This window comes from Dreissena polymorpha, chromosome 1 (assembly GCF_020536995.1).
Source record: "Dreissena polymorpha isolate Duluth1 chromosome 1, UMN_Dpol_1.0, whole genome shotgun sequence".
NCBI classification, from domain to species: Eukaryota; Metazoa; Mollusca; class Bivalvia; order Myida; family Dreissenidae; genus Dreissena; species Dreissena polymorpha.
In genome coordinates this window covers 74,466,342-74,480,487 of record NC_068355.1, presented here as the reverse complement: position 1 = coordinate 74,480,487, position 14,146 = coordinate 74,466,342, and the positions used below count along the sequence as shown (strand labels likewise).

Here is a 14,146-nt window from a genome sequence, read left to right as displayed (position 1 = left end):
GCATCCTTGACAAAACAATACACACGCTTGGCATGTCAAAGGGCGGAAGAGTGCACTTATTTTGTTGGATAATAATGGCTGTCATACCTGCTGTAATTTGTTATTAAACACATTAAACCATGGGTACAATTAGTAAGTAAGAACCGTATATTTGTGAATTGGTCTACCCACACACTTGAAGAAAATTAATTGTGCATGAAGAATAAGAATATTTCAATGTTATGCCTTTCCTTTAAAACATTTTACGAAAATATGCACTTTCTTTCAGTCTCCACATTTGTGGTTTAAGACATTAGGTAAAGAAACGAATTTTATCTTGACGTATACAGTTTTAAGACGTTGTTCAGAAACATTTTTTTCTTCACCTATGAGACATAAAATAATTGAGAATTAATTTAACCCATTTATGTCTAACGCCTAGAATAAAGGCCTTGGCAAACAGCGCAGACCCTGATGAGACGCCGCATGATGCGGCGTCTCATCAGGGTCTACGCTGTTTGCTTAAAGGAATTTCTGTAAGAAATATTCTAAATATAGAAATAAATAAACTGGGCATCCCTTATTTTGGAAATAAATTGATCCAATTTAGAAGAATGTGATAGTCCACTTGGCATAAATGGATTAAGGTAAATTATTGAGAATTAATTGAATAACTCAATTGTTTCTGTCGTCACTGTTGAGATATTAGTTTTTGATGCATTTTCACCTGTCTTCACTTTGCAAAGAAATTAACTGAACCCATTCATGCCTGACGCCGCATCATCCGGCGTCTCATCTGGGTCTACGCTGTTTGCCAAGGCCTTTTTTCTAGACGTTAGGCATAAATGGGTTAAGAAATCAAGTTTGTAGAAAAGTTGCATAGTATTCCGTCCTTCAGTCAAAGCCCATGCATCTATTTCAACGCATATTACAGTCCTTATGTCCAATGTGTCCACAATACTTAGACGTAACTCTCTCATTTTGCGATACACAAGACAGAAACTTGCGAATAAACAAAAAAACAAGGTACTTAAGCAGTTCTAATGGACAATTAACACATGTATATTTGTAATAATAAAATGGACTAGTTTACGCCATCTACAATACTATTATTCAGTGACACCTTAGATTTATACCAGAGTTAAAATCATTCTGTATGTTCGTTTATTTAACTTCATTCTAATTTTGAAAATAAGTTTAGATTCAATAGATATATCGTTTTAATTCAAATCAAATAAATAAAGTTATAAAACATATACTTCCGTATTTGGCGTCACTCGAATACGCGTTCATAAAAAGTACTTAAAACACTGTCGTTGATCATCCTCGCATTGAGAGACAGATCATTTACCAGGCTTACTTTGCTTGTGCGACAATGAAATTTGTTTCAAATTCGATAGTGTTTGCCTTTTGCATATGTGTTGCACTAGGGCACACTGTGTTTTCAAAGTCGGAACTTCATAAGGCATTGCGAAATTCGCAAGAGGTGTTCCGTAAGTAATATAAAGTGTATTCATATTTTAATAATTATAATATTCTAGAATATAGTAAAAGGTTTTTTATTAAGTTAAATGTATCAGAGCGGGTAACTTACTGAACATTAAAACGGGCTACTGACTGACCATAAGACTTAGCTAGAGACTTACCATTAGAACGGGCAACTGGCTGACCATAAGACTTAGCTAGAGACTTACCATTAGAACGGGCCACTGACTGATCATAAGACTTAGCTAGAGACTTACCATTAGAACGGGCCACTGACTGACCATAAGACTTAGCTAGAGACTTACCATTAGAACGGGCCACTGACTGACCATAAGACTTAGCTAGAGACTTACCATTAGAACGGGCAACTGACTGACCATAAGACTTAGCTAGAGACTTACCATTAGAACGGGCCACTGACTGGCAATTTGACAATCAGGTGTACCTACCACTGCTTGGAAGAGGCACTCAAATGACACGGGACCATTTCCAAATCTGTTGAAGTGTGGTAGTGTTGCGTGTACACGTATGTTTATACCTAAGCAGATGAAAATGTGCACTGTTTAAGCGGAGTGTATGCTTAGTTTGTCAACACAAAGTCATTATGAACACAACAGATTGATATATTGAAAAGGTGCAAAATATTGATAAGTCATATTAAAACAATTTATTAACAAGATCTATTCAGAAAACGTAACTATACATAAATATATTTCATGAAATATTCATGATGAATTGTTTGATTTAAAAAGCAAACTACTTTTTATGATAAACGTGGTTATTTTAGTGTTTGTATTGATTTGTGTGTTTGATGGTCAACATATTTTGGCATACATACACGCATGTTCTAGTTAGTGTTCTATACAATGACCTGTTCATGAGTAAACCATTTCAAAAAAAAAAAAAAGCATATTCTACACCCCATGCTTTGCGGGTTTGTTTCAGCTTAGCTGTCGAACCAAGCTTTAGACCTTTATTCAACATCATCTCCGATCAAAATGTTGGTGAAATTTCTCGTCAGTAGACCATCATGAATAATTCATGAGATCAAATTGGCGAACTTGAAAGCATTCCCCAAAACCTTACATATAAATCAATTCATACCAAATAGTAAAGTCGACTGTTGTTAACGTTTGTTAGTATATTTGAGCCTTGTTCTGAGAAAACTGGGCATACTGCATGTGCGTAAAGTGTCGTCCCGGATTAGCCTGTGCAGTCCTCACAGGCTAATCAGGAGCGACACTTTCCGGCTTAATTGATTTTTTTGCTAAGAAAAAACTTCATTTAAACAAAAAATGTCATAATATGGAAGGTGTCGTCCCTGGTTAGCCTGTGTGGATTGCACAGGCTAATATGGGACGACACTTTACGCACGTATGCATTATGTCCAGTTTTCTCAGAACAAGACTCATTTATTTTGATAAGAACTTAAAGATGTTGCTTTGTTTTATTTCCGCTATTAAAGAATAAAAAAGTGGATCGTCCATTGTAAAATGCATGTCTTGGTATTCTATATTAGTCATGTTATCGAAATTGTAAACGGGTATTATGTATTGATGTGTTTTTCCGTTTTTCTATTTTATTAATAGTATTTAAATACTCGATGTCTCGTAACAGAATTTTATTATGCGTCCATACATTGGTCAAAATTAGTCAATTGTAAAGACATGATACCATTCGGGTGATTAGCTTAGAAGCTAGGTATATTGTTCACATCGAGGCCTGCTGGTTATCAAAGCGGTGATAAAAAAAGTCAAGCCTAGCGTCCTGTAGTGGGCTTGTTCGTCTCCATTGATATAGTTTTATAGCAGGGTAGTAACTGTGAAAGGGTCCGACGAATTCCTTTCACTAATATGTTTTATCACCGTTTGCCTTGCATATCCGTTATTTACAGTTTTATAATTTTTATTCAAATGTGAGTTTTAAACTAAATTGAAGTTCGAAACACGAAAACACAAATCGAGGAAGAATCATTACCAATCATCTCAACTGTTTGGACAATGTAACTACAAAAAAGCCGGGTTATAAGTGTTTGTCCCGTACAAAGTAGCAATGGTAAATATGGTTTCTCCGACATTTCAACCAAGCAGAAAAATGTTTCCTTTGGTCATCATTATTAACATTATTTACTTTTTACTCAAGTCTCTGTGTCAGAAACAATTGTAAAACCGCGGGAATCGGAGGAGCCATAACTCATTCGGCCCCATATTCGAAGTAAAAATTTGGGTATTGCAAACAAAAATCGTATAGTAAATACATAATATGTCGCAATGGTATCTAGATGAAATACACATATTTTTCACAATTTATACAGGTTTACATTCAAAGTAAAAGAAAAGAACCAGATGGGTAAAAAGTGTGGCCAAACAATGTATAAATATACCACAACAATCAATACTGTTTGTACACAAAGTATTGAATTATAAAATAAATAAAGTCAAAGAGTTTTCAATCAACAAAATTCATACATTTTAGTCTCCATAAGGCCTATAATTTTGAAACTTATATGAAGAAAACAACAAATTTATTCTACATTAAAAATAGCTTTTTTTCCTGTAGCCAGAGGGCTGTCAAATATCCACATTAAACAAACAAGTTAGATAGGGAGGGTTGAGGCAGTGTAAAGTGATGGAGTCAGTCAGTCTTCAAGTAGAAAACCATTTAGCAGAAATATTATTTGTTAAATCTATGTTGCCCTTAGCATTTTATTGGATGTGTTGGCAGGAAATATAGTATGTAAATGACTACCGTAATTACTCTCAGTTTTCGGACACTTAAAATAATTAATGTTTGTATGGTGAACATTAACAAGAAGCATGGACATAGCGCTGATAGTCATATGTTGACTAAAGCCAGTGCGTCTATTTGAGCGCAAGTAAGATCTCCATATAAGGATTGGGAGCACCAAATATACCAACAAAAAACAAACAAACAAACATAAAAAAACTGCAATATAAAAATGTTACAGCAGCTTAAGTCAATATTATACAGTTAATAATCATATTCCAATCAGTAAAAAAATAAAATTAATTAATAAACTATATATATATTTATTTAGATTTTTATGTTTATTTTTATTTATGTATTCAGTTAGTTAGTTAGTTAGTTGCTTAGTTTGTTAGTTTTTTTTAGTTAGCTAATTAGTTAGTTAGTTAGTTAGTTAGTTAGTTAGTTAGTTAGTTAGTTAGTTAGTTAGTTAGTTAATTAGTTATATAGACACATTAATTAGTTTAAATTTTTAGTTAAACTATAATTATATTAACATATAAGAGACAGCAAACATTAACCAATATTTTCATTTATTGCATTATATGTGAACAATGATTACTTATTCTGCTATTTCACTTTAAGACGAAGATTGCAATCAATAACAACACAGCTCCTTAGTTTTAATTTTGTTAAGTCGAATTCCTGGCAATTATATTAGGGTATGTCGTTGCGGACCTAGTGGTAGCGTCAAACCCTTGGTTTTCGGTCAATACTTTTACTTCCTATTGGTCAATCTTAATTACAATTACATAGATATAGATATACTAGAAGCAAGCTTAAATTGAAACCAACTTCGGGAATATACTTACGGTGTGCCTGACATTAAAATGACATACTGTCAATAAATTCAGGAGAAAGGTATTGCGCTGAATGTTTGTGTGTGGGTAGCTTAAAGAAATACATAGCTTGGGAATGTAGACCTATTTAAATTGATTCAATGAATACACGTAGAAAATCAGCTTACGTTGCGTTGTTTGTGTATATCGAACTATATAAAACCTGCCTCGCCTGAGGCTGCATTATGTGAGGACCCGGAGTAGGTCCGAGCACTTCAACCTCACCTGCTTACTAGACTCGTGAAAATTGGAAGAGGTATGAAGTTAAGCTGCTATTTTTTGTATTGAGAGTTTTACTCAAATACAGTCAATGTTGGTTTGACCTGTGCTGAATATTGACCACAAAAATATGCGCCTCGAACGAGGATTGAAACCTGATCTCCTAAGTGAAAAGCATATGAGTCGTGTTCTGAGAAAACTGGGCTTAATGCTTGTGCGTAAAGTGTCGTCCCAGATTAGCCTGTGCAGTCCGCACAGGCTAATCAGGGACGACACTTTCCGCCTTTACGGTATTTTTATACCCCCGGTAGGGTGGCATATTGCAGTTGAACTTAGTCAGTATGTCAGTATGTCCGTCCGTCCGTCCGGAAAAAAAACTTTAACATTGGCCATAACTTTTTAAATATTGAAGATAGCAACTTGATATTTGGCATACATGTGTATCTCATGGAGCTGCACATTTTGAGTGGTAAAATTTCAAGGTGAACATCATCCTTCAATGTATAGGGTCGAAAAAACAAATCCAAGGGAAGTTATAAGCTTTAAATGGGCATAATTATCTGACCTGCCAAATTATTATTTTTTAAATAAATCAAAGCGGCGCAGTAGGCGGCATTGTGTTTCTGATAAACACATCGTGGTTAAAAGTCAAGGTCATCCTTCAAGGTCTAAGGTCAAAAATACAAATCCAAGGGAAGTAATAAGCTGTAAAGGGAAGGGAGATAATTATTGAATATTGAAGGTAGCAACTTGATATTTGGCATGCATGTGTATCTCATGGAGCTGCACATTTTGAGTGGTGAAAGGTGAAGGGCATACAAGTATCTTAGGTACTTAAAGGTTACCTGTGAATCTACAGTCACGGTTGTGGCTTATAATTATTTGGTACTAAACATAGAGATTAGTTAGAGACAATTATTTTCAAGGGAAGTAATTTATATAATTATAAATCTCAGATTATATATTTCCTTACCAAGAATTTAAGTTCTTTTCACAGTTACTGTACATATTTTTTATTTTGATTATTTATAGCTTAAATGATTGATTTGTCAAAGTTTTTTAAATGATATAATTATCATTTCTTTCCTGTACTAATTTGCGGATGGAAGGGTTCATTACATACCTGTGGACTTATGTCCATAGATACATGATGAACTATGATCTCTTTGATAAACCACAGGCCTTGATTGTCAGTGATGTCTGACTTGGTCATTGTGTTTCTGACAAACACATCTCTTGTTAGTTTCAAGGAAGTCCCTCCTTACCGAAAATCAAGTTTAGGCGGAAAGTGTCGTCCCTGATTAGCCTGCGGACTGCATAGGATAATCTGGGACGACACTTTACGCACATGCATTAAGCCCGTTTTCTCAGAACGCGGCTCATATATACCAACACCAGCCGTTTGGCCTTGCAATATTGCGTTTATTTTTGTCTGTATTTAGATAAACGGTCAGTATAAAAGAAAATTGCTAGATATATTCTCTGGCGACAGTACAGAGTTGATATTTATTTTGGACTTGTTTTTAAACGTTTAAATATCTATAAATGGTGCATACCACATAATTGTTATATGTTAATAAATGTACCCATTGGGTATGTATCGCATAACAGTACTGGTGTTCGTTCTCACTTTCTATATTATGTGAAATATTTATAATTTTGGCGCATGCATTTATTATACTTGGTCCTTTTCTGATAATAGGCGTGTAACGTAGATACAATTATGATAAATATTTAGATCTATATATTCCATTTTACAAAGGCTGTTGCGAGGAGTCGAATTCAAATGGCCAAGTCCGATTCAAATGAAAATGTCCGATCTAGTTGGACTGAAAAACCTCTCTCTATTTTATAATATTTGTATACCTAATACAATGCGAATTGCAAAACGGTTTATATATTACCGATAATTAAACGTATACAAAAGATATTATTATGTTGTTTGTTTTAAATTCCAGGCTGGGGATACACAAAGGAAAATGGTACGTTTTCTTACATTAATTTCTTGAACAAGACGCAGCTCATTTGTCCTATGGGTAGAATGTCTTCCATATGTTACTTTTCATCTGGTAACACATTTTCAATGATTTCGTGTTTTTCATAAGAACTTGCAATCCAATTCATTTTCCAACTCAGGACCCAGGACCTGGCATAAGCAATACCCAATTGCCGTTAACGGCAACCGACAATCGCCAATCAATATCGTTTCGCGTATGGCGGTTTTCGACTTTACTCTCAAGGCGACCCGCCTTGAGGTCAACTACACACCGGAAGACAATGTCGTGCTGAAGAACAACGGAAACAGCATCGGTTGTCAGATCACCAAGACCGGATGTAAGCGCGGAGCCATGTTTAACTTATCCATCATATATTGCCAATGTTTCACGCACTTCCAGTGGAGTCGTTTTGGTTTTTAAATGTAAAAACTAGGACTTTTGGTAGTGCTGATTGTCTCTGGTAATATTACATATATGACTATTTAAACTATATGTATATTCTCACATTACACGCATAAAGACTTATATATGCAAAAATATAAAATAATCAATTTGTACTTTCATACTTAAATTATCTCATATTTTTATAATTCTACCATCTAACCCCAGATTTGACCGGTGGACCCCTTGGTAACAACCAATTCAAGTTGGCGGAGTTTCATCTGCACTGGGGAGCTGACAACCGCCGGGGATCGGAGCATATGATTGACGGGAAGATGTTTGCAGCCGAGGTATGCCTTTAAACCCGGTTATCTCGAAACGTAATGGATGAATCTATGTTTCATGTATTTCCAAACTTTATATAAATATCAAACACATTGAAAATGATAACAGAGCAGGTTACTGTGGCGTAAGTAAGTAAATATATGTAAACTCGAAACCATTACCATGTCAATACTACCACTCGAAACCATTACCATGTCAATACTACCAGTAGCGAAATAGATATACAATCAGTAACTCGAATCGCTTTATGCTCACCCACAAATCGAGGGCACGCAATTTCAATCTTCACTTATCATTGTTGGGTTTGAAGCTTTCTTTCAAACTACTATAATCACCATACTAAATCCAACAAACAATTATTTTGCTTAGTTACTTAATACGTGTTTTAGTGGATTTATAACGTTTTATTTATTTGTTATTTTCCCATAGTGTAAAGCCATGCTTATTGTAAGTTGGGTGATATTTTCACCAGGTTTGTTTTGGATTAGGTAGTGTCGGATGGCAGGTCGACCGGACGGCTTCAAGAATTTTGGTTCCGGTCAATAACTTAAGTTTGCATCGACCAATTTTTATTTGATTGTGCACGTGATGGAATAACATAGAGGACTAGTATCTTATGTGGGGCAAGTGGGTTTAAGGCCGTAAATCACTATTACAAAAAAAGAAAAACAACAAACATGTGGTTTCAGGTGAAAACAACATGTACATTGACCAATCAGATTTACAGTCAGTCGACTAAGTCAATGTCAAAGTAACCAAACATAGGGCAATAATGTCCGTTCAATAATGTTCGTTAAAATGTAGTTATTAAGACAGAGTTGATATGTTTTTACGCTAGGTAGCTTACATCAAGACATATATCTTGATTTAATTTGGGACCAATCTTGTTAAGTTCAATTTCACTGAATTTTAAATAGATGGGTTTGTTGCGGCTGGGCATTGTGTAAAATACTGTGTATTGGTCGCTTTCTAGAAGGTTGAACTATCGATCAATCAATAAGAATGCTATTGTTACTAACCAACTGCTAAATAGCTTAAGTTTGGATAAATAACGCTGAAATTGTATGTGTCTATGCAGGTAGAATGCACATTTATATTAGTTAATTATTAGCTAAAAAGGTACAAACATGATTTCGTTGTATTGGCATATTTCTTGCAAAATATGCGACCACACCGTATGTCCTTCAATCCACCAATTCTTCGTCGCAGCTTCACCTCGTCCACTGGAACACTAAGTATGGCAGCATTGCGGAGGCGATAGACAAGAGCGACGGGCTCGCCGTGCTCGGGGTTATGATTGAGGTATCATGAGGCGTTTGAGAACCCGGGGCAGTGACCAGCAATTACAGCGCTTTTGTATATGTGTACTCAGTGTGAAAGTGTATTGCTGATACCTATAGGAAACCATATATAGGAAACTTAATCATGATTTGGCATTCATAAAAAACTATACTTTTGCTATGGATGTAAAATACAGCTTAGATAAAAGTTGTGGCGAGCGAAAGTAGATCTTTATTTAAAAATGTTTAATTATTTTAATAAACCACAAAACTCATGGAAACATATGCTTATTGCTTGTGTTTTTTTGTTTAAATATAGATAATTGAAGTTCTTCAATTATAATGAGAAAACGTGAGAATTTTTGTTGCACGTAGCGTTTGAAAATAAAAGCAATTTTCCAAACTCGCTGTGGGTCATAGTCGCTCTCCTCTTGTAATTTCAGCCTGGACACGAGCATCCCGCCTTCTCCGTCGTGTCAAACAATTTTGGTGGGTTGATCCAACCTCATAGTAACGCCACCATCTCCAGCTACCTGAACCCAAGAGACCTGTTGCCATGTGAGCATACAACGCCAGTTCTAGGCGTAGTCTGTATTTCCTAAAATTTGTCCTTATCATTTTCATTTTCATTACAAACCACCATCATCTCACCCGTGTTGTACTTTTTCTCGGTCTTCATCAATTATATATACATGTACATGTATCTTATGTTTCTTTTTTTGGACTATCTCTGTGCTGTCATCTCTTTCTTCTTAGCCCATTTAAGCCTAGTGGACTCTCCAATCCTTCTAAATTGGATCAATTTATTTCCAAAATTAGGGATGTCAAGTATATTTATTTCTATATTTAGAATATTTCTTACAGAAATTCCTTTAGGCAAACAGCGTAGACCCAGATGAGACGCCGCATCATGCGGCGTCTCATCTGGGTCTACGCTGTTAGTAAAGTCCTTTTTTCTAGACGCTAGGCATAAATGGGTAAAAAAATCGTCCATCGTACGAAATCCTGATGTGTTCTTTTTCCATCTTCATGGCAGTTGTCTTCGTCTAATTCGTCTTCTTGTTCTGGTCTGACACCCATTCCTTGTCTCCTTTCTCTTATTCTTATTATTATATTATCTTATTTGTTTTTAACAAATAGCTCATAGCTCAGCCCATATTAATGGTTGTAAACAATTGGTATTATTGGCAAAAAAACTAATATCGGTAGTATCATCTGTGCTGTTTACTTCAGTCACTGTAAAGAGAAGCCGGTTCTCACACGTGACGTCACGCTGCATCAGCGACTACTGGACCTACGAGGGCTCCCTTACCACCCAGCCCCTCTTTGAAAGTGTTCAGTGGATTGTCTTCAAGAAACCCATTGAGTTCTCTCAAAGGCAGGTATGGGTCTATAGCTGTAGTTGTAGGCACGATAGTTCACTCAAAGGCAGGTATGGGTCTATAGCTGTAGTTGTAGACACGATAGTTCTCTCAAAGGCAGGTATGGGTCTATAGCTGTAGTTGTAGACACGATAGTTCTCTCAAAGGCAGGTATGGGTCTATAGCTGTAGTTGTAGACACGATAGTTCTCTCAAAGGCAGGTATGGGTCTATAGCTGTAGTTGTAGACACGATAGTTCTCTCAAAGGCAGGTATGGGTCTATAGCTGTAGTTGTAGACACGATAGTTCTCTCAAAGGCAGGTATGGGTCTATAGCTGTAGTTGTAGACACGATAGTTCTCTCAAAGGCAGGTATGGGTCTATAGCTGTAGTTGTAGACACGATAGTTCTCTCAAAGGCAGGTATGGGTCTATAGCTGTAGTTGTAGACACGATTAATAAGTTGGCTCCTACTTAAGTGAGTCTAGTTAGTCAATCATGTAGAAGTTCTTGAAAACTCCGGGTTCTACGGCGCGAAAGGACTCCAACTCGAAATAAATACAAATCTTTAGTTAATACGGGCTGCAAAACTTTTTGATAGTTCGATTTTATGATGATCAATTGTCTACTCAAAGTTTAATCCGAATATATTTGTGAAAAATATATTTTAGTTTGAACGTACGGCATCGGCTTCCGCTGTATTACCAATTGTATAGCTGCGCTTTTGCCCGAGATATACACTAAGTTAAATATTTATAAGTTTATATATCGATGGTCCCCATTTGAAATGCCGAACTTACAAAAACACAACTTTCCAGAAGGGCTATTTTTTCATGTTCATAGCTATATGCAAATTGCCGAAGTAAAATATTATTCGGCTTCGTATTTTACATTTTATTTTTATTGCCACAATCACAGTTCGGAATTTTATCATATGGCCGGTTTGGCGTGTTCTGATTGGCTAGGCGGTTGGCCGTTTTCTGGGCATGCGCGCACTGATTTCCCGCCCTATACAGTGCAAAAAACACATTATGACAAAAAAGTAGGTTCGGCATTATGAATGGGGACCATCGATAATGCTGTATAAGGTAACGATTCAATTAGCCTGGTGATGTTCAAAAATGTGTGCGATACTTTTAACAGTTTGTATTTATATTATGTTTTATTAAACCTGTGCACCCTTATCAATATATATAGACGATGCAATGTTACAACTAAAGCGGTTAATCCACAAAAGCGCGCTCTTATGTTGCTAATTGAGATCTTCAAGCCTCGTAATCGAAGTTAAAATTGCACAAAGGGTTCGAGACTGTATGCGAGGATAATCACATATGAAGTATAGATCCTGAAAAAATAAAACTAGCATTATTCTAATTATATATTGTGTATTTGCTCTATGTTTGTAAATACATAGGGACCTGAAAAGCCATGGTCGATGTTGTTGTAGACCTATAGAAGATAATCACGAAGTATAAAAGAACAATTGTTTTTAGTTCAGTCCAAACGAAATCCTTTAAGAGTCGATTTCAAATGCGGCATCTATTTCCATAGCATATCGCAAAATATAGCCTTACAAAGTTTTGGTTTATTCAAACATACAACACTGCGATATGAAAGGGATATAAAGTTTGCGATAAATAAACAGAAATGTACTGACACATTCAAAGTCTATTTCGGGTAGAACCTTCAATGATTCGAGGGTCAATAAAAGATGTATCCTGCAAATCCCATTGCACAAGTTTATATGCATTGCTTTTGCACTCTGTTTCAAACCCATCCAATTGTTTGAAAATCACATTAAAGCAAGTTGTTTAATTGTCTTTGTTGCATCTAGAAATTCCACACTCAATTCTGCCTTTCAGCTGAACGCTCTTCGAGGTGCTCTCATTGATTCCGACCAGAATGTTATGCAGGACAACTTCCGTCCTCCCGTGCCAAGAAAAGGGAGAACTGTCAGGGCATCATTCAGCGATAAAAATTCTGTCTAATGAAAAAATATATTGTGGAATGGATGTTTGGCTTCTTTGTATGATGTTAACGCTATGTTTCGTTTTGTTTATCAAAACATATACAGACCGAAACGAAACTCAAACTTCAACTGTAACTCATGCAGTTAGACTCACATACCAAGAATCAGGTAAATATCTCAAAACGTCGAGGACAAGTTATCGGAAACGAAAGGTCGGACGGACGACAGGCCGGTGTCATATCAAGAAATTTGACACAGGGGGAAGAGAACTAGCTTTTAGTGACAACGAGCTTTCAAATGTGCTCTGCACTCTGCTCAGTGTTCAATGGAAATACCATAATATACGTCAAAAGCGTCCAATTATTGCACTGGTGCAGATCACATTGTGAATGTCCCAACGCATAAAGCACGTGTTTTTATCAAATCACAAAAATGGTGAATATAAACAAGGTTGAACTGATCGGTAAACACAAATAAACCCATTGTGGCTTGACACATGGTCGCGAAAATATATTGCGGCACTTTAATTAGCACATCGTTAGCTGTCCAACTGGACCAAATCATAATAATAACGATATTTCTTACAACTTAAAAAATGTACACAAATATTATATTTATAAAGCATCGGATAGACTTAAAAATCTCAACACGTATCCTCAAAATCGCATCCGGATTCTGACTCGCAAAATGGGAACATCATTTATTTTGTTATATCTTTAAATCTTAATATCTTTTTAAAGGTTGAATTATACTTATTTCAATTCCCATGGGTTCCGTTATAGAATTACCAACTTTCAAGCATTTGACATGCCTTTTCTCTGTGTCATATTTTGCAAGTCTGGTATCGTTTTCAAGATAATTTTATATTCTTCCAATATATACCGTCTCGCAGCTTCTAAGAAAGTAAAAATAACCCAATATAGGCACATTTGGGAAACATGGTGTCGAATGTGAGATTTCGACAAAAGCCCCTTACTTAATAAACGCACCCAATTTTTTTTTAAACGAAGTCCCGAATTGAAAGCACCGACATGTTGCAGAAATACGTAGCATATATGAAATAATCACAAAGCCATGGGTGAAATCACTTAATTGCTTTTAAACCCAAAGATGAAGGGGGCTCTTTAGAAAAAGACTCTACTTTCGATTTCGTGTAATGTAACCTTCTATAGAGTTTCCGCAAACACCAGTTACAACTGTTACATCCCGACCGCATTCATCACGAAATTCCGATTTCTTCAATATGATTATGGCCGTATATGGTTAGGACCACCATATATATAATAGACGTTTAGGGACCATACAAGCCCTCTCACCCTTTTAAGAGCTAGATGCAGACTAAAATAGTAATTGATTGTACGGTGTTTCTTTCATTAACTCTATACGTCTGCATCCGTACAATCTGCACAAGTTCTTATATGTTTTAAATTTGCGATTGAAACTATCGAAGCCCTTAAAATCTGCACGCAGTTAAACTCACCATATGCAGGGCTTGACACTTACTTTTTTTACCTACTGACCCGAAAA

General features: G+C 35.9%; 1 protein-coding gene across 1 annotated transcript; it reads left to right on the top strand.

Annotated features, from left to right (window-relative positions):
• The first annotated feature begins 7,501 nt into the window (after positions 1-7,501).
• Positions 7,502-12,638, top strand: LOC127882283 (carbonic anhydrase 2-like). Its single transcript, XM_052430876.1, has 6 exons — positions 7,502-7,622; positions 7,895-8,016; positions 9,221-9,313; positions 9,735-9,849; positions 10,525-10,673; positions 12,513-12,638. Exons 1-6 carry the CDS (start codon positions 7,502-7,504, stop codon positions 12,636-12,638), a joined length of 726 nt encoding a protein of 241 aa, XP_052286836.1.
• Positions 12,639-14,146: the final 1,508 nt, after the last annotated feature.

Coding starts and splice junctions, on each gene's coding strand:
- LOC127882283 (XM_052430876.1), top strand. CDS start 7,502: ATGGCGGTTTTCGACTTTACTCTCAAGGCGACCCGCCTTGAGGTCAAC. Junction 8,017..9,220: donor GGAAGATGTTTGCAGCCGAG/GTATGCCTTTAA, acceptor TCTTCGTCGCAG/CTTCACCTCGTCCACTGGAA. Junction 10,674..12,512: donor TTGAGTTCTCTCAAAGGCAG/GTATGGGTCTAT, acceptor TCTGCCTTTCAG/CTGAACGCTCTTCGAGGTGC.